Source organism: Bicyclus anynana, chromosome 7, assembly GCF_947172395.1.
Source record: "Bicyclus anynana chromosome 7, ilBicAnyn1.1, whole genome shotgun sequence".
In the NCBI taxonomy this organism is placed as follows: Eukaryota; Metazoa; Arthropoda; class Insecta; order Lepidoptera; family Nymphalidae; genus Bicyclus; species Bicyclus anynana.
In genome coordinates, this window is record NC_069089.1 from 8360250 (window position 1) to 8384998 (window position 24749).

General features: G+C 34.8%; 2 protein-coding genes across 5 annotated transcripts in view; one reads left to right on the forward strand and one right to left on the reverse strand.

Moving 5' to 3' along the window:
* Positions 1 to 24749, forward strand: part of LOC112055844 (synapsin) — a 123086-nt gene that overhangs the window by 21386 nt on the left and 76951 nt on the right. The gene's annotated exons all lie outside the window — the stretch shown is intronic.
* The window catches only part of LOC112046336 (tissue inhibitor of metalloproteinase), an 84307-nt gene that overhangs the window by 1470 nt on the left and 58088 nt on the right, over positions 1 to 24749 (reverse strand). For 2 of the 4 annotated variants that reach the window (XM_024082994.2, XM_052882361.1), the window contains 5 exons: positions 7185 to 7315; positions 6019 to 6101; positions 5028 to 5136; positions 3622 to 3743; positions 1606 to 1730 (listed from right to left, as the gene is read on the reverse strand). In XM_024082994.2, coding sequence (XP_023938762.1) covers positions 1606 to 1730; positions 3622 to 3743; positions 5028 to 5136; positions 6019 to 6101; positions 7185 to 7315 — 570 coding nt within the window. Of the gene's footprint in view, positions 1 to 1605; positions 1731 to 3621; positions 3744 to 5027; positions 5137 to 6018; positions 6102 to 7184; positions 7319 to 23512; positions 23759 to 24749 lie in introns of those variants that run through there. The other 2 variants (XM_052882362.1, XM_052882360.1) reach the window with 2 other exon arrangements.

A 24749-nucleotide genomic window follows, 5' to 3' on the forward strand; every position in this document is an offset into this window, starting at 1 on the left:
ACGTGGTCAGCGATTACATGCGCGGCCGGGTATAGGTAATGACCCCTATGTTTACCCTACACTGAACCCTTTATGTAAATAAGTCTGGGTGGACGTACGGATTTTTAAAATTATACAGATATATGTAAATGTATACCCACTACATTATTATATACACTAATATTATAAAAGGAAATATTTGTATTTTTGTATGTAACGAATGAACTCAAAACTACTGGACCGATTTGAAGAATTCTTTCATCAATAGAAAGCTACATTATCAGGAATGATTCCATGATCTAAACCAATATTATATAACTGAAGAGTTTGTTTGTTTGTTAGATTGAACGCGCTAATCTCAGGAACTACTCGTCCGATTTGAAAAATTATTTCAGTGTTAGATAGCCCATATAGCGAGGAAGGTTATAGGCCTATATTATGTCCGTATTTCTACGAGAACGGGAACCACACGGGTGAAACCGCGCGGTGTCAGCTAAACAAATGATCAAATTGAAAAACACTGTCTTATGGTTAGAATTCTGAAGCACAAACTCTGCGAGTAAAAAAAAAATTAAACAACTGCGTTGTATAAAAGTTTTGAACTTGAAAACAACATTTGTTTGCTATCAATAAAGCTCTTTCTATTCTATTTTGTAGCACACCTGTTTATGGCGCACGCTATTGCAAACAGTTTAGTAGTCATGCTATGCTATATAACTTCTGTCTTTCCATAGTTCTACACGGCATTCATTTGACTTACAAACATTTTTTATATAAGTATAAAAATAACATCATTAGAGTTTGCGTCTTTGTGTGCACAATAGCACCATTATTAAATAATAACAACGATTATTATTATCAGCTATAAGAGCAATACTCTTAGAAGGCTATATCCAACAATGGACGTCCATCGGCTGATATATAATAATCTTTGTTATTATTAATAAAGTAAGGATTTCCAAACTACACGGTTTTGATCATGCATCCAGTGGCTTTGTTACCGGCTTGATTATCGGTCCACTTAAGTAGGGGGTCGACCAACACTTTCCGGTGTGGCATTGTCATTCCAGCACATTGGGATCCAAAAGTCCAACGGCTCTTCGAACGATGTGCTCTTTGAATTTATATGTAATTCACCTTCGTGACTCGTTGAGCTATGTGACGTTGTTTCGTCTGCGGACCTACTATTTCTGATTCGATCACGAATACTACGAGCATAGCTCGCTCCATCCCTCGTTGAGTGACTTTAAGCCTACACATGAGGCCCATTATAATTATTAAGAGGTTATAAATAAAATAAGCCGTGATAGCCCAGTGGATATGACCTCTGCCTCCGATTCCTGAGGGCGTGGGTTCGAATCCGGTCCGGGGCATGCACCTCCAACTTTTCAGTTGTGTGCATTTTAAGAAATTAAATATCACGTGTCTCAAAAATGGTGAAGGAAAACATCGTGAGGAAACCGGCATACCAGATAATTTTCTTAATTCTCTGCGTGTGTGACGTCTGCCAATCCGGCCTATTGGGCTATTGGCCTAATCCCTCTCATTCTGAGAGGAGACTTGAGCTCAGCAGTGAGCCGTATATGGGTGGATAACGACGAAATAAAATAAATAGAATATATTAACCTCGTCCATCGGCAGCGTCGCTCGCGGTCGTGCAGGCAAATGCCGTGTCGCTCGTAGCATTCGGTCGCGACGCGGCCCGTCACGCAAGTGTTCGGCGACTTTGTACTGCGTCTGTTCATGTGAACCTGAAAACAACAATTTTATACTACACTTTGAAAGGGTTACATGTACAAAGGTATAGTTTGTCCATTTTTGAAGTCTGGATAAGAAATACAGGCAAGTTGACAATAGACAGCTGACAGATAGTGCGTTGGTGTCTGAAACTGAAGAAATGAATCTCTAACGAAGCTTCAGTTTATATACGCACTTGGTCTGTAATTTTACATCTTAACTAGCTGACGCCGCGCGGTTTCACCCGCGTGGTTCCCGTTCTTGTAGGAATATGGGGATAATATATAGCCTATAGCCTTCCTCGGTAAATGGACTGACTAACACTGAAAGAATTTTTGAAATCGGACCAGTAGTTTCCGAGATTAGCGCGTTCAATTCAATCAAACAAACAAACAAACTCTTTAGCTTTATAATATTAGTATAGATTATACCACTACCAGAACCAAACTGACTTCCCGGATTAGATTGACCAATGATACGGGGCCCCAGGACCACAGAGGCGCCTTAAGTGTGCTAGCAAAAAATTGTAAAATTTAATCCACAGTCACTCCTTATCTGGTGATTTCCAGAAAAAAAAAACATAAAAAACTGCTAAGGAGATTTTCGGGATTTGCTGCTCCTCGATAAATGCACTGCTTCAATAGATTTCTTTCGACTTGCTTACAACGCTTTGTAAAATCAGATCTTTTATATTGATTGATTTTTTATCTTAATCTTAACAATAAAATGCATCAACGACAAAAAAAACTGCTTCATAATCAAATAGTATAAGCATGTAAAATTGTCTGTCCGTTTTTAAAGGTTTTGTTAACGGAGGAAAACGTGACTCGTTTGCTAAAAAAACTCTGCGAATACCAAAAAGGCGAAGTTAAATAGGTTTGCGGTATTAACTCTTCAGCGTATATAATAAGCTTCGTCTGACTCGAGCGTCATCTCTCGTCACTTAACTCTTTTCCTTATTGAATAAACGTCCAAATTGGATTATTACGAGTATATTTATAATTTTCTTTTTGCTATTAATTGTACTCGGTAGAGTACCTACTATTTCAGATTCCTTAGATTAGAGTACCTATCTGAAGTTTTGTTTGGATGTTTAGTTAACTCTATTTATACATACATACTTATAATATTTGTTATCATGAACTGTTTTATGACATGAATAAAGTTTTAGCCTTCAGTTTTTATAAAATTATTGCCACGTCGTCAATACAGGCCCAGAGTATGTGTGGAAATAAAAGAGGAAACTCGTGGAGGTATCTGATATACATCGCACTGTATTATCAAATAAATCGAATAGTTTTAACTAGCACCTCAACACGTCAACACATAAAATGTATATATGTGTATTTTTAACCGATTTCAAAAAGGAAAAAGGAGGTTCTCAGGTTGAAAGGTATTTTCTATTTAATGGTTGTACTTATAAGATGCCATCTTTAGTAATTTTTCAGAGCGACGGTATGCCTTTCGCTTTATCTGTCTAATACAAGCATAGTATGAATTTATTTATTATGCCCGTTAAAACTATTTTGATATAGGATAATTGTTATATTATAAAACACATAGTTTCATCATCATCATCATCATTATCATCATGATCATCATCATCATCATCATCATCATCATCATCATCATCATTATCAGCCGATGGACGTCTACTGCTGGACATAGGACTCTTGCACAACTTCCAAATACAACGGTCTCGAGCCGCCAACATCCAGCGGCTCCCTGCAACCCGCTTCATGTCTTTCGTCCACCTAGTGGAGGGTCGACTTTCTGGTTGACTGCGCTTTCTGTTTGCCATTCCAGCACCTTAAGACCATAACGTCCATCGGCTCTTCGAACTATGTGTTACTAGTTAGTTTATCTAAGTATTTCTTTAATCCAATTACTTATAAATAGACTCACCTTGCACGTGCAGCCTTGTTTATATAGCAATCTAAATCCTTTTCTCTGTCGCGGAGTGACTTCGCGCCATTTGTTGACGTACGAACAGAGCTGTATGTGGGCCTGCAGTTGGACAACGTGACCTGCAATTCAATAATTAAAAAAATAATTAAAAATAAAGCATTTTGGTAACTATTCAGAGAACATTCGAGTTTCATAGCACGACTGGGAGACACGTGTCGTAGTGCACGCGATTATAGCTTGGCAACTTCGTTCGTAAAACTCCCGATGTTCCGCGCGCCGGGGGACGTGTAGCGATGAATGAAAAACCCACGACTGTGAAAATCACTTACAATCGTCCTTTTGTACGCACGTTTAGGTCTTTTAAACTACGCAACTGAATGTAATGCGGTATTAATCATTAGATTAGATTGGCTCCTCCAAGGCACGATTTACCTACACTAAAATAAGTCAATAAAATAGGTAAGAACACCGGCAAATAGTGCTCGTGTCATAAAAACAAATTGCAAAACAAATTGCTGGCGTTAAAATAATGATAATAAATTACGTTCCGTATAAAAATACCATAGCAACACTGCGACAACACAACATGGCAATTATAAAAACACTGCTAATGATTTCGCGAGAATATGGACATTGTTAACATTCTTGTACAACACATAACAAGTCATATCTTACAATTTGATATTAGTCTGATAGACTATTGGAGTCGAATTTTTGCTACAGTGTGTTCCGTAGCATTCAGTAACAGTTTTACAAAATAGTACTGCTGTTTTATATTACAAAATTGAAAAAAATGGCAAAATAAGCATAAGAATATACTTTAAACAATCGAAATGATAAACATAATCTAAAATATTCTAAAGAATTAAATTTTTTGTTGGTTTGTTTATTACGAATAGGCTCCGAAATTACTGAACCGATTTTAAAAATTCGTTCACCAATGGCAGGCTACATTACCAGAGAGTACTATAGGCTATATTTTATCCCCATATTCCTACGGGAATGGGAACTACGCGGGTGACACCGTGGAGGGTCTGCTGTGTGTTAATCTCTGTTAATATGCAAAAATCATGTATGGTGGACCTCATGTCTCATTTCTTATGTTTTCTTTAGGTTACCTCGGAACCCCAACAACTATATTTATAACAAAATAAGATTTACTGTCGGAAAAACACAGACAACACGTTTTAATTTAATTAAGTGTTGAGTTAATTAATATTTTTAATTGCAAATTGAGATTGTTCGTTGCACGAGTTTATTTGTTGAATGATATTCATTCAACAAATAAACTCGTGCATATATAAGTGCATATATAAGTACCTAAGTAATAAGTATATATAAGTAATAAGTATATATACCTAATAATAAGTATATAAACCTAAGTAATAAGTATATATAAGTACCTGTTATAACATAGGTCTCTCTAGGCTGAAGTGTGACCCCGCATAATGAATCGTGCGATGGTGTGAGTAGGCGACCCGCTTTGAGTGCTAATGCAGCTTTTGGTGTTGCCTGTAATTAGACAATTAGGTTTACTTTATTAAAAAAAGAAAATGCCATATCTTTTAAATTTGACTAATATTCCCATTCCTCTCCAACTAGTCGGGTAAGACTGTATTAGGAGTAGATACGACAATAATCCAGTGGAGCTGGGATTGAACCATCACCCCTCGGTGATGAGTCCAGACGTTTAATCGTTGAGCTATTGAGGCTTTTTTTCCATCCTAATAGGCCTATTTTGACGACCCTCTACAGGGCCAGATCTTCCTTCTTATAGGAGACGAGATAATAGAGCTTAAGCTTCGCTGCTGTGAGCTCAATATACACTCTTCTACCTACCACTATCAGATGTTAATAATAATGACCGGAATCAGCAGTTTATGTGTTCTCCGATGCACGGAAATCAAGAATTTTTACTGACAATAAGGTTCCCAATAACTTAATTTTTGGTCTGACTTGGGACTCGAATCTTGGACCTAGCTCACCACGGCACGTGTACGTGACAGTTTCTACCAAGTAGGTATCCAATCTTGATGCATTTAATCCATTACCAAAATAGCGAAGAATTTATTCAGCCGATTTTAAATAAATACCTAGATTTTATCTTAGGATTTAAATTCAGAGTGTTTTCACGATACTAAAAGAGAGAGAGAGTCGTTTTATACACTAAGTAAGTATATCTCATTTTGTAATTTGATGACTGATTTCATTAATATAGTAGTAGATTTGAGCTGCGTGGTGGTTGTAAGCTCTATATTTTCTCTCCTAGAGGGATGGAACTTTGGCCTTTAAAATAGGCTTGATATTGAGTAGTAGAGTATCTTCTTAACATTATGTGAACGATTTTTTTATAAAAAATAAATCCGGGAAGTATTGAAATAAAAAATTACTTACTTTGAATATATTTCGGATTTTCACTTTGTACGAGTGGTAGAAATCACCTCCTCTAAATATTTTTTGTACTCGACCCACGATTACTGCAAATTAAAAAAAAACCTTTCATAAAATTATGGTTTAAACATTATACGAATGGAAGTAATACAATTAATCTCAATTAAATTAAAATTAATTAAATTAAAATTAATACAAAAGTTAATTTACGGATAGCTCGATTTTGAATTTTTAAGTAATATATATGGCTTGAAAATCTATGAGTTTCTATAACTCAATCAAATGCTAATCTATACCAATATTATAAAGCTGAAGAGTTTGTTTGTTTGTTTGATTGATTGAACGCGTTAATCTCGGGAACTACTGGAACGATTGGAAGAATTCTTTCAGTGTTAGATAGCCCATTTATCGAGGAAGGCTATATATATATATATATATATTATATCCCTGTTTTCCTACGGGAACGAGAACCACGCGTGTAAAACCACGCGACGTCAGCTAGTACAATACAAATTAAAAGCTCTAGTTTTTAACAAGACATTACTAGTTAGTAATGTCTTGTTAAAAACATAGGTTCTCAGTATGGTTCATATTTGGACTTTTAACTCAACATTAATTTCTGTTCTGGTCTGGTTGCAGGTTTCGGCCATGACTGTTATTAGAGCAATGACAAAAACATACTGCCAAACCTAAGCGGCTTAATGTCCCGATATGATGCTCGTAATAATATGTAGGAACCATTTGTAGCTTGGTAATTAAACCGTAAGTCCAATTTAACGTTATACCGTCTTATGGTAAAAGTTCATAAATACGCACCGTATGCATCGTACGCATCGCATCAAACGGATTTAGTATTCATTGTATAGAAAGTCATACAAGTGCGTCCACTGATCCGCATCGTAAGGATCGCATTGAATGGATTTTTTCTACAATAAAATTAAAAATCCGTTTGATGCGATGCGTTCGATACGTTCGATGCGGATAAGTGAACGTCTAAGTCTGAATTGTATAGTCACTTTGCACCAAGAGAGATGTCAGACGTTCAAGAGATAGTCAAGCGTTAATTTGTCTATGGGTAGATGTCTGAGCAAAAATATATAGGTATTGGGCTATAATATGAAGTAAACTTAGTACAGTATTAGATAGTATAGAGGTAAAATTTTACTTACCAAAATCGCTGTTGCAAAAATGTGTTTGTGGATGGTCAAGGGAGCAGGTGCAAGCATCAGCGGCATGCCAGCTCCCCGCCACCAAGGCCAGAGTCAGCAACCTTGTGAGCATGCTTCCTTTAGATGTGGATCTGCTGACAAAATTATATAAATCAATACATGACCGTCACGAACAAAAATGACGTACTTGTACTTATAGTAAAACTGTAACAGGTCAAATTATGTACGTAGATTGATGATTTTTTGAAAATTGTAGTTGGAGGGCATTATATAATCGATACCTACTGAAGCCAAAAATATATTTTTCTGATACCGGCTCAGACCAATTATTGTATAGGACCTGCCTCGCTAGACATTACTTTTCTGTCAAAGTATATGATCAACGATCTAATGCGATTATAAAAACTGTCTCTATAGTATCGATGTTAAATAGTTGTAATCGTGTTCGTTGGTTAAAGAGCTCCGTAAAAATAGCTAGCTCCTTTTGTGTAATTGAATGGTGTAAAAAACGGGCAAAAACTTGTAGTTTAGTATAAGATATATACAAAATCTAAGCTCATTTTCCTCAGAAAATGACAGACAATTTTGTTCGTTACTATGAGTGCGATACAGGTCCTTCTATAATTGGTCTGCGATTACCGGGCATCATGCTGTAATTAATTCAAATGTAACTTTGTACGGTTTGAGACCATAAAACGAAGAAGGCTAGGGATAGGTACATTTTGCGCAAAAATAAAATCAGAAAGGGTTAAAATAGGTGTTGAAAGTTTTGATCGATTTTCACGGACGAAGTCGCGGGTGTTCGTTAGTGTAATAATATTGTTAAAAGAACAAAAAATACATTTATACTTCTTGCTTAAGTATTGGCAGATATTTCGGTCTACTTTTATCTCTAATCTAACGAATCCTCGTATATTAAAAACCCTCTGACGGTTAAGTCTGTAGAAAGTGACAAAGATTAATACATACATACATACATACAGACACTATATTTGTAGACTTTCGAAGAATATATTTTCTTTAACAGACAAAATATAAAAAATGCTGCTCTTGTAGATAATTAACCTAATTATAATTAAACAGAAGTTTGAATTTATATAGCAAGTTTAGCAAGCAATATTAGTGCTAACTCTATGTGCTTATAAATAATTATATAATGGAAGTAATGTAATTTCTTTTTTACACATGATAAAAAGATACAAGTATAAATGCTTAATAAGGCAGAACTTTAAAAACATTGTGTTCAAAAGCTTTTAATTAAAATGCTTAGAGCCATATACGACTGGGATGTTTGTTTTATACCCAAAGTTAATTACATCAATGCGCCTGAAAATCACGACACGAATAGTTACAAACAAGTCCGTCGGAAACGTTTGAAAGCAGAACCAAAGCAAAAAATAATAAATACAACAACAAAACAAGAGCCAAATTATCAAATTAGGGGTTCCAAATTGGCCTCATTATTACTTCAAATTGTTCCTACAACGTTTATTTTGTTGTAAAGATACGTTCCAATGATCACGAACTGCGCGGTTTGCAAACTGCATTGTAATTAGCGACAGAGGGAACCGGTTGCACCATTCACTAAAAACAAATCAACCGATCAGATATCATCTCCATTGAGGTATTTTTGGCCAATGAATACTTGAATACGACATTATCTATTGTACTGATGCACTCATTATAATATATGATCATGATTAAATTTCCGTTTATATCGGACCATCGGTAATATATCGGGATTTGGATCATTGGCTAAACGTTTTACGACAACATTGTCTTCATTGTACCTAAATTGTGCACGTGAATGCTGCAGGTCGAAGACTCCGAATATAATTGGACCAAAACCTTTGTTAAATTTTGTATAATCCTTAAAGCAGCAATAAGTTTAATTCGGTATCCAGAAATATCTTCTTAAATAATTCAATTATAAGAGAACACTGTCTACATAAAGTTAACTTCTTTTGAACGCCTTAAGCTTATTCTGAGATTGTAAGCTCAGAATACTCGGGTAAAATAATTTGGCAAGTGTTAAAACGTTTTGCTTCAAAACATGCGAATAACTTCGTTCGTCTAATGGATGGAAATGTGAAGCCTATAAGCTATATATATAATAATATATAATCTCAAATTCTTGCGTTTAGCAGAGGCTTGCAGTTCTTTCATCAATTGTTTCAATAATATTTGAAAGAAAAATACAAATTTCAGTAAACTTCTCGATTACTTGAGCAAACGTGTTTCTTTCTGTGAAAGGTTCCTTATACAATCAAGTTATTACCACAAAACTCTTTTGTACTTAAAAGCTTTTCTTGTAATGACTCGACAATGAATAATGGCTCTTTGTAAACGACCAAAGAAAAGTTTTAAAAGCGCAAATGAGCAAATAGATTACATTCCTTGCGAGTGTTGACGTTTAGCCGATTTGTTCGCATTATGTCACGGACATATATTTACATATGCACATTTATCTGTACCACTTCTAGAGAGACCTCAAATATGTTTTTATTTTTTGCACCAACACCTGAGAGGGGTTTAAAATTACGTATGCATTCTCACGCGTTGTAATAAAGATCGCGTCGTCGAGAAATAAAACACTCGAGCTTTGAAATCAGTCCTACAAAAGCATCGTGAACCTTTTCAGATTATATCACGTAACAATTTAATAAGATGACTCGGACGTCTCAAAATCTATTATTCGTCACGTCGTGAGAAAGTGCATAGGTTGAGGGATTAACATTTTATTACAGACATCAACATTCCCAGATTTTATCTGATCATTTTAATAAATCTTATCTAAACGTGGGTTAGGCTTAAGGCGGATTTACATTTGTCTGACGTGTCGTATTGTGACGCATCAGAACAGAATCAGTTTCATACATTTTGTATGCGACGCATCAGAAGCCATCACGGCATGTCACAACACAAGTATAAACGTTACCATACAAAATGTATGATACCGATTCAGTTCTGACGCGTCACGACACGACATGTCAGACAAATATAAATCCGGCTTCAAATATGTATTCAATTTGAATATCTTTGTGTTTAAACACAAAGATATTCAAATTGAATACATATTCAAACATCATCTATATTGACTAGTATGTGCGGTTAATCTAGGTTAACCTTATTTCATCTTACAATTATTTATACAACATCATCAAGTATTCTCTCACTAAAGATGCACACCTCCTAAAATGCAGTTTAGTGGTTCTAGTAAAATTTATCGAAATATTAAATACAATGCCGATAATTATCATGAAACAGAGGCGATTGTAACCCACAATACTAATATTAACTCCATTAAGGAACCTGCGACAATTAGATAAACAGATTATAAAAAACAATTCATAGCTTGTTTCGGGACTGAGACCTTGTAAACCTAAGCTACACAAGCTTATCACGACACCAACAAGGCAGTTATATTATAAAGCTTGTTTGTTTTGTTGAAGAGTTTGTTTGTTTTTTTGTTTGAACGCGCTAATATCAGGCACTACTGGTCCGATTTGAAAAATTATTTCAGTGTTAGATAGCCCATTTATCGAGGAAGGCTACAGGCTAAATATTATCCCCACATTCCTACGGGAACAAGAACCACGCGGGAGAAACCGCGCGGCGTCAGCTAGTTACATTATAATCACCTTACATAAGTTGAGAATGTGACAAATTGAACAACAGATAGTAGATACAGCATCATTCAGGCGCCAGGCGCCAACGTTTCTCAGTCGATTTAACGTCTATGTTGACTTTGTACATTGTATGGACTTTCTCCCATACAATTTGTAATGGACGTGTTATTTTCAAACACTCTCACAGTGTTAGAGAACAATAACGAAGCTATTAAGCAGGGAAAACGTGTAGGCGTTGTTGGATATAGAAGGAAATGCATTAACCGTGCAACAGAACATTAAACGGTTATTGCTATTAATAATTTTCTTATGCCTTAGTGTTTGTAGTTTACTTTGGATTTAGTCTTGATTCAGTGCGAAGTTATATACGTAGCTAGATTTAGCACGTAGCAGTCTTTAATCGTGAATCTTTTTAATATAAAAATGGGAACCGACTTCAAGTACGTAGTTTACGTAGTACGTAGTAGTTTCAGTTATTTTGATTTTAACACAAAATTACTAAACAGATTTTTATGGAAATGAAATGGGTTTAATCTGAAAGTATACTCTTTAAAACAAAAAAAGAATTTTCAAGGTTGGTTAATAAATGACGACGTTATGAGGTAACAAACATTTAAAAAAAACATACGCCTTGAATTGAGAACCTCCCTCCTCCTCTTTTTGAAGTCGGTTAAAAATATTCAAATGCAGTAGTAGTTAGAGCTTTTTGTGACAGTTCATCCGAAAAAAGTACAACCGCGTTTCTGTTGACAAGCAGCTTTTTTAGTGACCTGTTACGTATCATAATCTCAAGTGTTTCATATGGACTAGAAATGTCTAGAATACGAAAATGTCTAGCGTAACAAATATCAAGTGAGCCACAAGGTATTACATAATTCGACAAATTATAATTTTTAACCGACTTCAAAAAAAGGAGGAGGTTCTCAATTTGTCGGAATCTTGATGTAGTTTTAATATATCCATCAATTATAATTATAACACGGAAAAAATATCAACAAAAAGTAATTCATCTTCCGAAATACTAAATAGTAAACCGGGACCAGATATAATCACTTGCATCGCGATTCCCTTTTGGGAAAAATATCTGATTTTGACGGCTTTCGTGGCGCAGTGTTGGACTTCCAAGACGGAGGTCCTGGTTTCGATCCCCGGCTGGACCGATTAAGGTTTTATTAATTGGTCCAGGTCTGGCTGGTGGGAGGCTTTGGCCGTGGCTAGTTACCACCCCACCGACAAAGACGTACCGCCAAGCGATTTAGTGTTCCGGTACGACGTCGTGTAGAAACCAAAGGGGTGTGGATTTCATCCTCCTCCTAACAAGTTAGCCCGATTTTATCTTAGATTGCATCATCACTTACCATCAGGTGAGATTGTAGTCAAGGGCTAACTTGTAAAGAATAAAAAAAATCTGATTTTAACATAAAATATTGCAAAATATAACCTTACTTTTCACATGACGCAGTTTTATGTGCATCAGGGCGCCATAACAATGCCTCGATTGTTAGGCTTCACCGCAGAAAGATTAAGGCCGTAAATGTTTAGTCTTTATCGAAACATTTTATGTATAGAGGAACAATGTGAAACAAATTATTATGACCTATTTTATTAACTATTAACTATTGCTAATACGAGGTCAATTGACCTCGTACCAGCTACTAAATAAGTTTTAGAATAGTAATAAGAGTAATGTACTTGTAGTGCTAGTCGATCGGTCAGTGCGCTGCCGCCGTGCAATAATTGTTGATATTACTGTTCCACATGACGATAATCTGATTAAAACCGAAAAGGAAAAGTATCAAAGTAGTTGGGACCTTGTTTACACTGGTCTTACTGTGAAAAGCTTCGACCAACAACTTATGAAGCTTTCGCTTAGCTGCTGGATCAAAGGTCGGATACAGAAGGCAGTGATTCTTGTCACGGTGCGTAATGTGAGGAGGTTCCTCACCCTGAAGCCCTGAACACCGGTTACTTGGGCACTCAAATGTCCCGAGCGGGAGGGTTGATTTGTTTTATAATTTTTTAATAGTGTTTTGTATTATTAACTTTGTTAAAAATTAAAAATAAATAAATGAGAGAAAAAGAAACCAGAGTAACAACGTAATCTTGTTGTCTAACTTTTGTTGATTAAATACAATAACTTGAACTTTCATACAATATAGAGACCTCTATTTTATTTGTATTTTTGTCTGTCGCGTTAATTAATCTTTTTTGCTGCCTATGTTCTTTTCCAAGGTTTTATTTATCTCAATACAACAACATTCATCAAAATATATTTAGCGGCTTAGCTGTAAAAGACTTAATTCCACATCTAAAATAAGTATGGATATGATAATTAACCTATAGGTATAATGTTAACCAACATAATTTTAATACTTAGGTATACAATTATAAATATAACATGTGCAAAAGTTATATCAGACACTTTGCACTCAGACATAATTGTTGCTTTCGAATGAATATTTATTAAGGTTATGCATGATGTTTGTATGTCATGGTTTATGATATGATAACTCGCTTTATTTTTAATTCAGGCACGCAATGCATAAATTCTGAATATTTTAAACGAAAGTGAGATTGACACGACGTTGACAACTTGTACCCATTAAATTTTTTATTAAATATTTGCATAATCACACTCTGGAATTTTATATGTAACTAGCTGCTTTCCGACTTCGTTCATGTATTTTTTTTTGTATATTCTACGCATACCTATACGTTCTCTCACTTGTTCGTGGTAGTTTTTTACCACCTTATTTATTTAAGACATCAAACAACCATTACCTATTGCTTTTCAATTTATTTGTTAGTAAAATTATCTAACCTTTAATGACCTCAGGCGTAGGGAAGTGCATTTTATGATGGGCTCCTTCCGATGCCCTACAATCACCTTTGCCCTTGACTACAATTTCACCTGATGGTAATTGATGATGCATTCTAAGATGGAAGCGAGCTAACTTGTTAGGAGAAGAATGAAAATCCACACCCCTTTCTACACCGAAATGTAAAACCGTTTGGCAGTGCGTCTTTGCCGGTAGGGTGGTAACTAGTCAAGACCGGAGCCTCCCACCAGCCAGACCTGGACTAATTAAAAAAGAACCTTATTCGAACCGTCTTGTAAATCTACTTTTGCTTTAAAAAGTCTTATATCTACAGCAGAGAGGTCATCAAAACTAAGTCTGGTTACATAAAAAATCAGGGCGGTCGGTTCAGTTACCATGGCAACAGCCCCACATAATTGGGGCACGTCCTTACACGGATTCCGAAAAAATGCGACTAATAGTCAGCCGGCTAGCTGTGAAGATGTCACGATTCCTTATGTAACGTTTTTACACAAACAAGCATACCTTGAGTTGAGATTCGTTATTTAATGCTCACTTACATTAATCTTGTCTTCAAAGATTAACTGTGCGATAGAAAACGCAGCTATACGATGTAGAGAAGAAAGTGAATAAAAAATACATATTATTAAGCCTACGTAATGCTTACGATTGCATTTTACACCATTTTCTTATGAATTCACTATTTTCCTTTTGTGTATATTGTCGGTATTCAATTTCGGTTATATTTTTTGGGGAATTTTGAATTTGTACCAAATGTTGCGTGTGCCTGATCCCGATGTTTTAAGAAATAAATTATGTTTACATGCTTAGCAGACAGCTCATAAGATAATGTTTTAATTGATATATGTCTGTATAATAATTAGGTGTCTATTATATTATCTAAGAAATCCATAAAAAATAAGGAAAAATCTTCATTCTTCACTTTTATCGTCAAACAAGTAAATCCCTAAAATCATTAAGGTTAAACTCCTACGTTTACTGTTCAAGTACAATAGGCAATAATATATGAAAAGGTTAAAATTATTATAGTTTTGCAAGATTCAAGAACACAACTAGTTGCATGAAATATCCAATATCCATTTACAAAGTAATTTTATAGGTATTCGTAGGTATGGCAGATTCTAATACTATAAGTATACACACTGAATAGTGATGTAATGAATAATTTTTAAAGCGAATGATAAAAAATTCCGTTTAAAATATACGGAAGAAACGTAACTTTCAGTTATTGAAAAGCGGAATATTTACTTTAACAGTTAGGTTACGCAAACATTGTTTGTATTGCCAAATTATATTAACTGTTAACTGTAGAGGAATTACGTAAATTTTTTTAACACTTTATCTGAGTATTATAATAATATTCATTTTCATAATAAATAAATGACGTTAAATCCTGCAGCTGAAAAGTTGTTATAGTGTAGTGTAGTGTAGTGTAGTGTAGTGTAGTGTATTGTTGTCGTTGTAGTGTTTTTACTTAATATGATTTTAATATAACCATACAGTTAGAAACAGGTGATAATTCTCTCCTTATAAATCCCAAAAAAAAGGAAATGGGATTATACATTTAATCATTCGTTAAAGAAGAAGAAAACATTGTTTTTTATTTTTAATTACTTATCTTGTATCTCATTCAAATATTTAAAATGAATGTTTTAATGAAAGAAATTAAAAAGTTAGAAAAGATTTGGATATATAATATACCTATTATAGTATTTTTTTTTGGTATGGTATGGTATGGATATTACTTTCATTTAAAATGAATGTAATATCCATTGTTCTGACCTATAACAATAATAAACAAGATAAGTAAGCAAGAATTAAAAAAAATTAAACAATTAAAAAAACATAAGAGTATGGTAAATATATCCAAAGCTTTTAAAACTTTTCATTTTTATGATTTTATGAATCAATACTCAGATTTTATCGATTGGTTTATTTATTCAAGAAAAAACACAGATTTTTGCTACATCACTATTGTGATTCGCTGAACAACCTGCGGTTTGGTCAAGTAATGCATTTTCTGTGTTGTGGTTACACACAACATTCGAGAATATCACGGGGCTTATTGTTTATTAACGGATTAATAATTGAACTTCGTTAATTAACCGCGATGAATGAGAATTCGTTTGTATTTGTCTGCTGTTATACAATGACTAGGTTAAATAATATTTTTAAATCTATAACTGAGGTTTACCTTGTCTTATTATTGTTATACATATTCCAAGTTATTCATAAAACTCATGTGTTATTCAATAACATTAAGAGTAGACCATTTTGTATATGTAGCTCTCTTTGTATGCACTTACCTTTTAGAAATATAGAGGAAACGAAATCGTGACCAAAACATTATTTTTCTTTATAATATACTAGCTGACGCCACACGGTTTCACCCGCGTGGTTCCCGTTCCCATAGGAATACGGGGATAATATATACCCTATAGCCTTCCTCGATATATGGGCTATCTAACACTGAAAGAATTTTTCAAATTGGATCAGTAGTTCCTGAGATTAGCGCGTTCAATCAAAGAAACAAACAAACTCTTCAGCTTTATAATATTAGTATAGATAAGTTACAAATGCAGCTTGATGATTGTTATTTCGCTTGATGGTAAGTGATTGCGGTTTAAACCTACAACCCTGAGGCATAATTCTTTATAGACAATTTCTTTTGATTAGACAAATTTTGTTAAAGCTGGACATTTATTCAATGTAACCTTGTCTTTAAATAATATTATTATATAAATAATATTGCAAAAAAAAATTGGTGGTTTTGATTAAGTTAAGTACCGTGATATGATCACACACACAAATATACACAAGCAAATAAATATTTAATGAGAATTACATAAAAGAAAAGAGAACAGGGTAACATGGTCGGTTTATTTACAATCCAAATAAAAGAACATAAGATAGGACATTTGTATTATAGTAGAAGGTATTCTACATAATAATAGCTGTAATATACACCTAAGCTCTATTTTAACAGCTTCAACAAAGTTTTGGAATTATTAACACTTCACAGTACAAGTATTTAAGCATTGAGAGGTCTGGAATCCGCTGCGGATTTTCAGAATAAAACAATTATCTGGCGCTTAAAACTTAGCCGAATTGTGAAGTAACTTCGAAATTTATATCTAACTACGCAGCAGTATCTTGAAGTTGAAGTTTTAATTAAGTATTTTATTAAGCCGTGATAGCCCAATGGATATGACCTCTGCCTCCGATTCCGGAGGGTGTGGGTTCGAATCCGGTCCGGGGCATGCACCTCCAACTTTTCAGTTGTGTGCATTTTAAGAAATTAAATATCACGTGTCTCAATCAGTGAAGGAAAACATCGTGAGGAAACCTGCATACCAGAGAATTATCTTAATTCTCTGCGTGTGTGAAGTCTGCCAATCCGCATTGGGCCAGCGTGGTGGACTACTGGCCTAACCCCTCTCATTCTGAGAGGAGACTCGAGCTTAGCAGTGAGCCGAATATGGGTTGATGACGAATTTTATTAAGTAAAAATTTTCTTGTGTGTTGCTCTTTTAAAGACTTTAAAGGATTTATTGCATTCCTGTGTTGTTTTGCAGTTAAACGTTGCGTTAGAAACTACGTTTTACGTTTAATACGTTTTAAATCACTATTTATTATGGAAATTAAGACGTTTTATACTCAAGTTTTTACTACAGCAACTACCTAAAATAATAAATAGGGATGATGACAGTTTTTTAAATTGTATATAAATTAAAAGTATACTAATAGTAAAGCAATTTTGTAAAAGTAACAGGGTATCTGCGATCATTACTTTCGGAGCTACAGGGATTTAAAGAGTCAGATTTGCGGCGCTCCCGCGGATCCTTGAAAAACGCCCCATACAAAATGGCTTGAAATAATGACGTCATAGGCAATGTAGTGATCGTTAGATTTGTATGCGCGTTCAAACAAAATTACTAATATCTTTGTTATTTGTGCGTTTATGCTTATAGTTCATATATTAAAAAATGTCACATTTAATGTAAGGAAGCTAAAACTGTATGAATTTTCATCTAATTACGATAAAATATTTTTAATAGATTTTGAAATTTTATAATTTCATTTATTTTGCAAATATCCAGACAATCTTTGCTTTTTATGTATAAATTAGTTAACATTGACCCTATTTACCCGAATGTATCATAAAAATCAATATATTCAAACCTAGTCATCATCCCCATTATTTGTGTTATATTAGGTAAATATTACCTACACATAACCTACGCTTGAGGTATATTGTACCTACTGCGTTTTCTTGAATATTTTTAATCATAGCCACGTCTGATGCGAAACAGACCTGCTGGTCTATTCACTAACTTTGATCTATTATCCACTATGCAACTGCATTTTTCGTATTCCATAAAGCCTATTGTTAACGAATATCCCAATGGCAAACACACTGGTTAGTAATTTTGATCAGTTAGCAATAAATTAATAGTGAATATGAACTCACGTGACTTAAACATTACTCACAATAGCTAGTTGGTAAATTTTGTGTAGGTATATCCACTAAAGTTATTCAAAGTTAGTGAATATACTAGCTGAACATGCGTTTTCATGTGCAAGAATACGAAGGATTAAACACTTGTCTTCATTTTACGACTCTTCCCCGCGAAAGTTGAATAGATGCGGAAACCTTAACGGATGCGTACGTATCTGCGAATAAAATGCTAGGTTTGAATAGAACTGAATAGAATGTAATTAATCCCTCAGTCATCATCTATATTGGAACTAAGCAAAAGGCTGTGTAAATTGAAGGCTTACGAAGGAGTTGAGGTCCACGGTTAAGAGGCTGCAAGGCTGGGAGAAAGGAACATTAGTCATGTTTTAAGATTTCTAAAATTTTCTTTATAATAACTTTTTACATGCTCAATACGTTCAAAGTGTGTGTGTGTGTGTTTTAACCGACTTCAAAAAAAGGAGGAGGTTTCTCAATTCGACCGTATATATTTTTTTATGCTATATGTATAGGCCATTTGGCTCTAATCATGTTTAATAGTAAGCGAATATGTTGCCTACCATAGAACGCGCTTACCTAGGTAGATAGAAGATTAGATTTGATAGTTAAATCTCATGATCCAAGACCATCTCAGACTTGTATCGCACTCAAATTCACCAACAAAATTGTCTGTAATTTTTTGAATGGGACGAGGTATAGGTACTCACACTTCGAAAACATTTAACACCAATAAATATATCCCATTATTACACTACACACAACTATAAATTTGAAATCGTAATACAACACACGTGTAATTTTAACACACACACTGAAACATCGATTCAACACACAGATATAAGAGGTACCGTCAGCTTTGTCTTTTCTGTGCTATAGACGCAGTTTGTATGATCACTTTAGATCATGATCATATAGTTTTGACACCTCCTCTAGCAACGCAGGTCCTATAGAAGGTAATTGCTCTGAGCCGAACACAGACACAATTTGGCTGCCTTTGATTTGGTGGTTAGCGCATCTAACCACTGAACGGACGAGGTAGCCAAATTGTCAAGCACATAAATAAACAATTGTTAATGATGTTTGTCGTTGCGGGCGGCGTCGCATCTGTCGGTATCACGTCAGATTAAGTGACGTTTGGTATCAATCTGGCGGTCAGTCTTGTATTTCGTGACACTTCGATCATTCCACTAAACAAATCTATCAATCTCGATATGTAGTCCATTAATCAATATATAGAAACGTTTCTTAGTGGGGCTCATCGCGTTTTATGGCAGGTGTGGAAGTTTTCTTTTATAACAATCATTAAATTTTAATATTTTTTTTCCTATATTTCAATTACCTATGCTTATTATTTAAACAGTTAATTCACGATAAAACGACGAGATTTTTAATGTCGATATTTCGACCCAGTTGCACGGATCGTGGTCACGACGGTCGTATGTAGGTACCCGTTTAAATAATATTCATAATGAACAACCACGAAATAAGTTTAAAATCATTACGTATGCTTAGTTTACCTACAACACTTTTGAAATGTCAAGATTGACTATTTGTACAGACCTCATCTACCACGGGTTCGGAAGATAGGTTCTGCTGAGAAGAGCCGGCAAGAAGCTCACCGATTGAGCTGCCAGGTGCCTTGGTTGGGTATAACTTGGCAATCGCTTTACTCCATATATATGTATGTTTGATATTATGTATGATACATATGTATTTTACATTAAATTAAGAAATGCTCATATTTTTTACTAAAAGCTTCCTTTTTAAAAACTGTTAAAAATAGTCTACTTTTATTTTTATCATTTGTAAATTATTAAATAGTTCCTTTAACACGTATAGGAACTTGGAATTTCCGTAACATACTTATTTTTACTATACGTAAATAGATAATTATATTTAACAGTTATCAACTTGGAATTACCATAACATACGTACGAAAATTATTTCACCATATAATTAATTGTTACACGAGTAATTCGAATATATGTTGTGTTGTGTGGAATTCCCGCGGCTATTTATTTTGATATCCAACGTAATTCCCTGGGGACGTGCTGAGTGCTGACAGGTGCGGCGCCGGCACGCATTCCTGCACACATTCACACACTCACGTACACATACAATTAAAGTGCATACGCATAATTTATACTAGCATATGCCCGCGACTTCGTCCGCCTTTAGACCTTATTCTTAGATTAGGTTTTTCTGATGCGTAATTTCGATTTGGAATTCCGTGAGACCAGGGCCGGCCCGTCCATACGGCGAACGGAGCAGTCGCTCCAGTAACCTAAACAGTAGACGGTACTGCGCCTGATTTTGAATTGGTCACCCCATAGTATGGTCAAGATATTGGCGTTTCATTCTTTTTTTTTTTATTTTTTTTTATTCCTTACAAGTTAGCCCTTGACTATAATCTCACCAGATGGTAAGTGATGATGCAGTCTAAGATGGAAGCGGGCTAACTTGTTAGGAGGAGGATGAAAATCCACACCCCTTTCGGTTTCTACACGGCATCGTACCGGAACGCTAAATCGCTTGGCGGTAAGCCACGGCCGAATCCTCCCACCAGCCAGACCTGGACAAATTAAGAAAATCTCAATCTGCCTAGCCGGGAATCGAGCCCAGGACCTCCGTATTGTATATCCACCGCGCATACCACTGCGCCACGGAGGCCGTCGCATTCTTACTTTACACTCATAATTTGGTATAGGTATCTCCATATTCTTAGGAGCAAACAGGATAGGCGCCATAATTTGATCTCGCTCCATTTTAAAATTTACTGGGTGCTGCGTGAGACTACCACAGACTTTACGTTTTTCTTCACTCAGAATATATATTGTCGCAAACGCATTCGTTATGTACGCGCGGATTTTTTTTCGTTTGGAATAAACGTACATGTGCGTTATTTAGTGCATTTTATATTGATTTCATGCATCCGTTTTGACTCCTGTCAAATGTGATCTTCGCACGTTAAATCTATATTGGAAAGATTTTCATACGGTTACACTGGTAAACTAAGCAAAGTCAAGATGAGCATATAATTTTTGTTTCATGAATATTGGAAAAAGAATCAAAGTAAACCAAAGACTAAGCTGCAAAATGTCTTTAAAACAAAGTCGCAATCATGAGCTTGTTTGTAATTGTAATGCATTACAAATGAATTACACCTTGAAGTTTTAATCTTATTTCATTTTATAAAGCGTTCCTGACAAGCGAGTTGGAGAGTTGCAATAATTTTTATTGCATCAGATAGCGAACTTCGCGATGCTTGTAATTATTTTAAGACTGACTGTCTTGCCAATTTGATAATTACTGCTTAGGGTCAACCTTTGCAAGAGCGAATAAAAACAAACACCGCTAAAGGATTTTAATTGCACACTGATACTAATTTAAAATACATTGATCGAGAGCCTAAGCATTTTTTAAAAGATATAACTTTGATCGTGTTATGGTCGCGATCGCGCATAGGCAGACAAACTTATATATTTAAAAAAAATGCTTAGGCTCGTTCAATGTGTTTTGATCGTGCTGATCTATGCTGATCTATGCTGATCGTGTTTTGGTCGCGATCAGCATGATGCGAACTTCGCGATGCCTGTAATTATTCTGATTCTGATGCTGATCGCGTGACCCACACTCGCGACCCACACACGATCAGTTTTATCGGATGCCCTGAACTTAGCGCTGCAGGCAGGTGGACTTAGTGGAAGGTGAGTGGATAGCATTATTAATTGCACTGTATACTTATTCTTCTATACAGGATGCTCGGGAGTATTTTCCATAACTTTCCAAGTGTTGATGAGTTCAACTAAAGGAGCTTAACTGCATTACTAATATTTTTTTTAACTGATAATAACAACTTTTCATATTTTCATACAAAGTAATTCAAATAATTCTGACTATCCATATAACACACGTCTTTATCTATCCTTGCAATTTAAAATACATCAAAGGCTACGTCATAATTATAAGGATGTGTTTATGGGACACATTTTAAGATCTATTTACAAAAAAATATTATTTACCCTTGAACATTTTAAATTAATTTTCAGTAAAGAATATAACCCCAGAGTTATGGGAAAAACTCCCGAGCATCCTGTACATGTTAGGTAATAACATGTTAGGTAATAGTTTTATTTCAATAAAGATTCGTAAATATAATTGTAATAATGTATGATTCAACATTTTGTTTTGTGCAGTAGGCACAATGTTTATATACTTAGAAAAATTATCCTCTTTCTTAAAATGAAATCGGATAACGGCTATCTTTACATTTTATCTAAGTAAATTGTCCAGCATACGTGATCTTTTGAAGAGACCGTAAATGTTATAATACAGCTTAATGTTATAATACCGTATGATTACATATCAGGTACATATTGCATACAATGTTATCAAGATACGTGCATTATTATCATATACATCGATGATTATGACAATATAATCAATTTTGTTAGAGTAATGGGTACCTAATAATTGATATTACTTAACTTTTTTTTCATTCTTCACAAGTTAGCCCTTGACTACAATCTCACTTGATGGTAAGTGATCATGCAATCTAAGATAGAAGCAGGCTAACTTGTTAGGAGGAGGATGAAAATCCACACCACTTTCGGTTTGTACACGACATCGGCATTGACGATACCCTCCCACCAGCCACTTTTTAGTATTTATAATAAAAAATATAATTATTATTATGAAATGTCAACCTGTCTTATTTTATTTATAATTTTTAATAATAAAAAAAAAATACAAGACTGGGGGACTGTGTCAGCATTCGAATCGCGCATCAGATATACAAAATAGGTTGTTGATTTTAAAACAAAGTTGGTGTTTCACTAGGCTTTAAACATACTGGTAACCTAAGATTTTATACTATTAAATATGTCACTAACTCGTCGAAAAAGAGGCGCACAAAGTCACAGTCGCAACGAAAGTTATTTTAACAAAAATAATACTGAAATATTGTCTACAATGTCGAGTTGTGTGTTTAGGAAATACAAAATTGTGTATGTACGTACTCAGTGGAGAAAACTAAATTCTGATAACTTTTTGCGATGATTTTGTAAGAAAAAACAAACAAAAAAAACAAAATATCGTTGCTTGTAACACAGCAATAAGTCTCCAAGAAGTCGTTTGTATGTAGGTATTACGCAAGCTCGTTGACATACAATACAACCTGACTAAGGGAAACTTAAATAAACATTGCAGAGGCATCTGCTAAATCTAAGTATTTGGGTAAAATACCCACGTTCATACGACATTGTTGAAGCCATGAGATTTCACGAAAGTACATAAATTTGTCCATTTTGTGCAATGTTTAGTCAACAAATGAGAAAACTTTATGAGTGTACTCGTAATGTACTTGGTGTTCGGCCAACTCACGTAGTATCGCGATGTTTGGGTCCTCGAAGGTTCTTCGTATACTCAAATGCGTTGCACAATTATCAAAACAATTATTATCTATAATATCCTCATTACTATCTTTAGAACACTCGAGGAAATTGTTTGTTTTCAGTCGTTCTAAACAATATTATTTAGCATTTATATTAAAATCAATTTTCCGTGAGCAAACAAAACCACAGGGATCACTCGTAATGTCACGTCCACACGTGTTCAGCTCAATCACAAATTGTGGGCTAAAATTCGACCGACCGCAGTATTTAAATTGTTTATTTTTACCTCCACATAACCGCAGAGGATTGTTTAAACCAATTACCGCGAATAAGCATATAAACAACCTGTTAGTTAAAAAACAATTTGGTGAATCATGGCGGTGTCTCTATTCTCTAGAGGCAGTGAACTGTTGACCCGGCGGTGTAACAACAAACTACTCGCTCAAGTGAACTCGACCGCCCACGTGTGCGCTACGCACTTTCCTAAAGATAAAGCAGTCGAACCATCAGCAGGATAAGAATATATATACACTAGCTGACGCCGCGCGGTTTTACCCGCGTGGTTCCCGTTCCCGTAGGAATACGGTGATAATATATAGCCTATAGCCTTCCTCGAAAAATGGGCTATCTAACACAGAAAGAATTTTTAAAATCGGACCAGTAGTTCCTGAGATTAGCGCGTTCAATCAAACAAACAAACAAACTCTTCAGCTTTATAATATTAGTATAGATAAATATTATAGACGCGAAAATTTGTTTAGATGTTTGTTACTCTTTAACGCCGCAACTACTGAACCGATTTGCAATGAAAATAGATTTTACTCTGGATTAAAATATAGGCTACTTTTTATCCCTGAAAAATTCATGGTTCCCGAGGGATTCGTGAAAAACTGAACTTCACGCAGACGAAGTTGCGGGCGTAGTATACATACATAGGTAGGTACAAACTTATCAAGTGCTTATCAAACATCATACTAATTGAAAGAATCGTACAAAGGCATTTTTGTGGATAGCTTGAAGCTTTTTTGTATCAATTTATAAAATAATTCGCGTTATTGTTATAATATTCTTGAAATGCAATATATTATACAAAATTAATAATAATCATTTTTACATAAAAATGGAACCGACTTCAAAGACGTATTTCAGCTATTTTGATTTTACACATAATTACTTAACCGATTTTCATGAACATGAAGTAGGACCAATCTGGAAGTATACTCTTT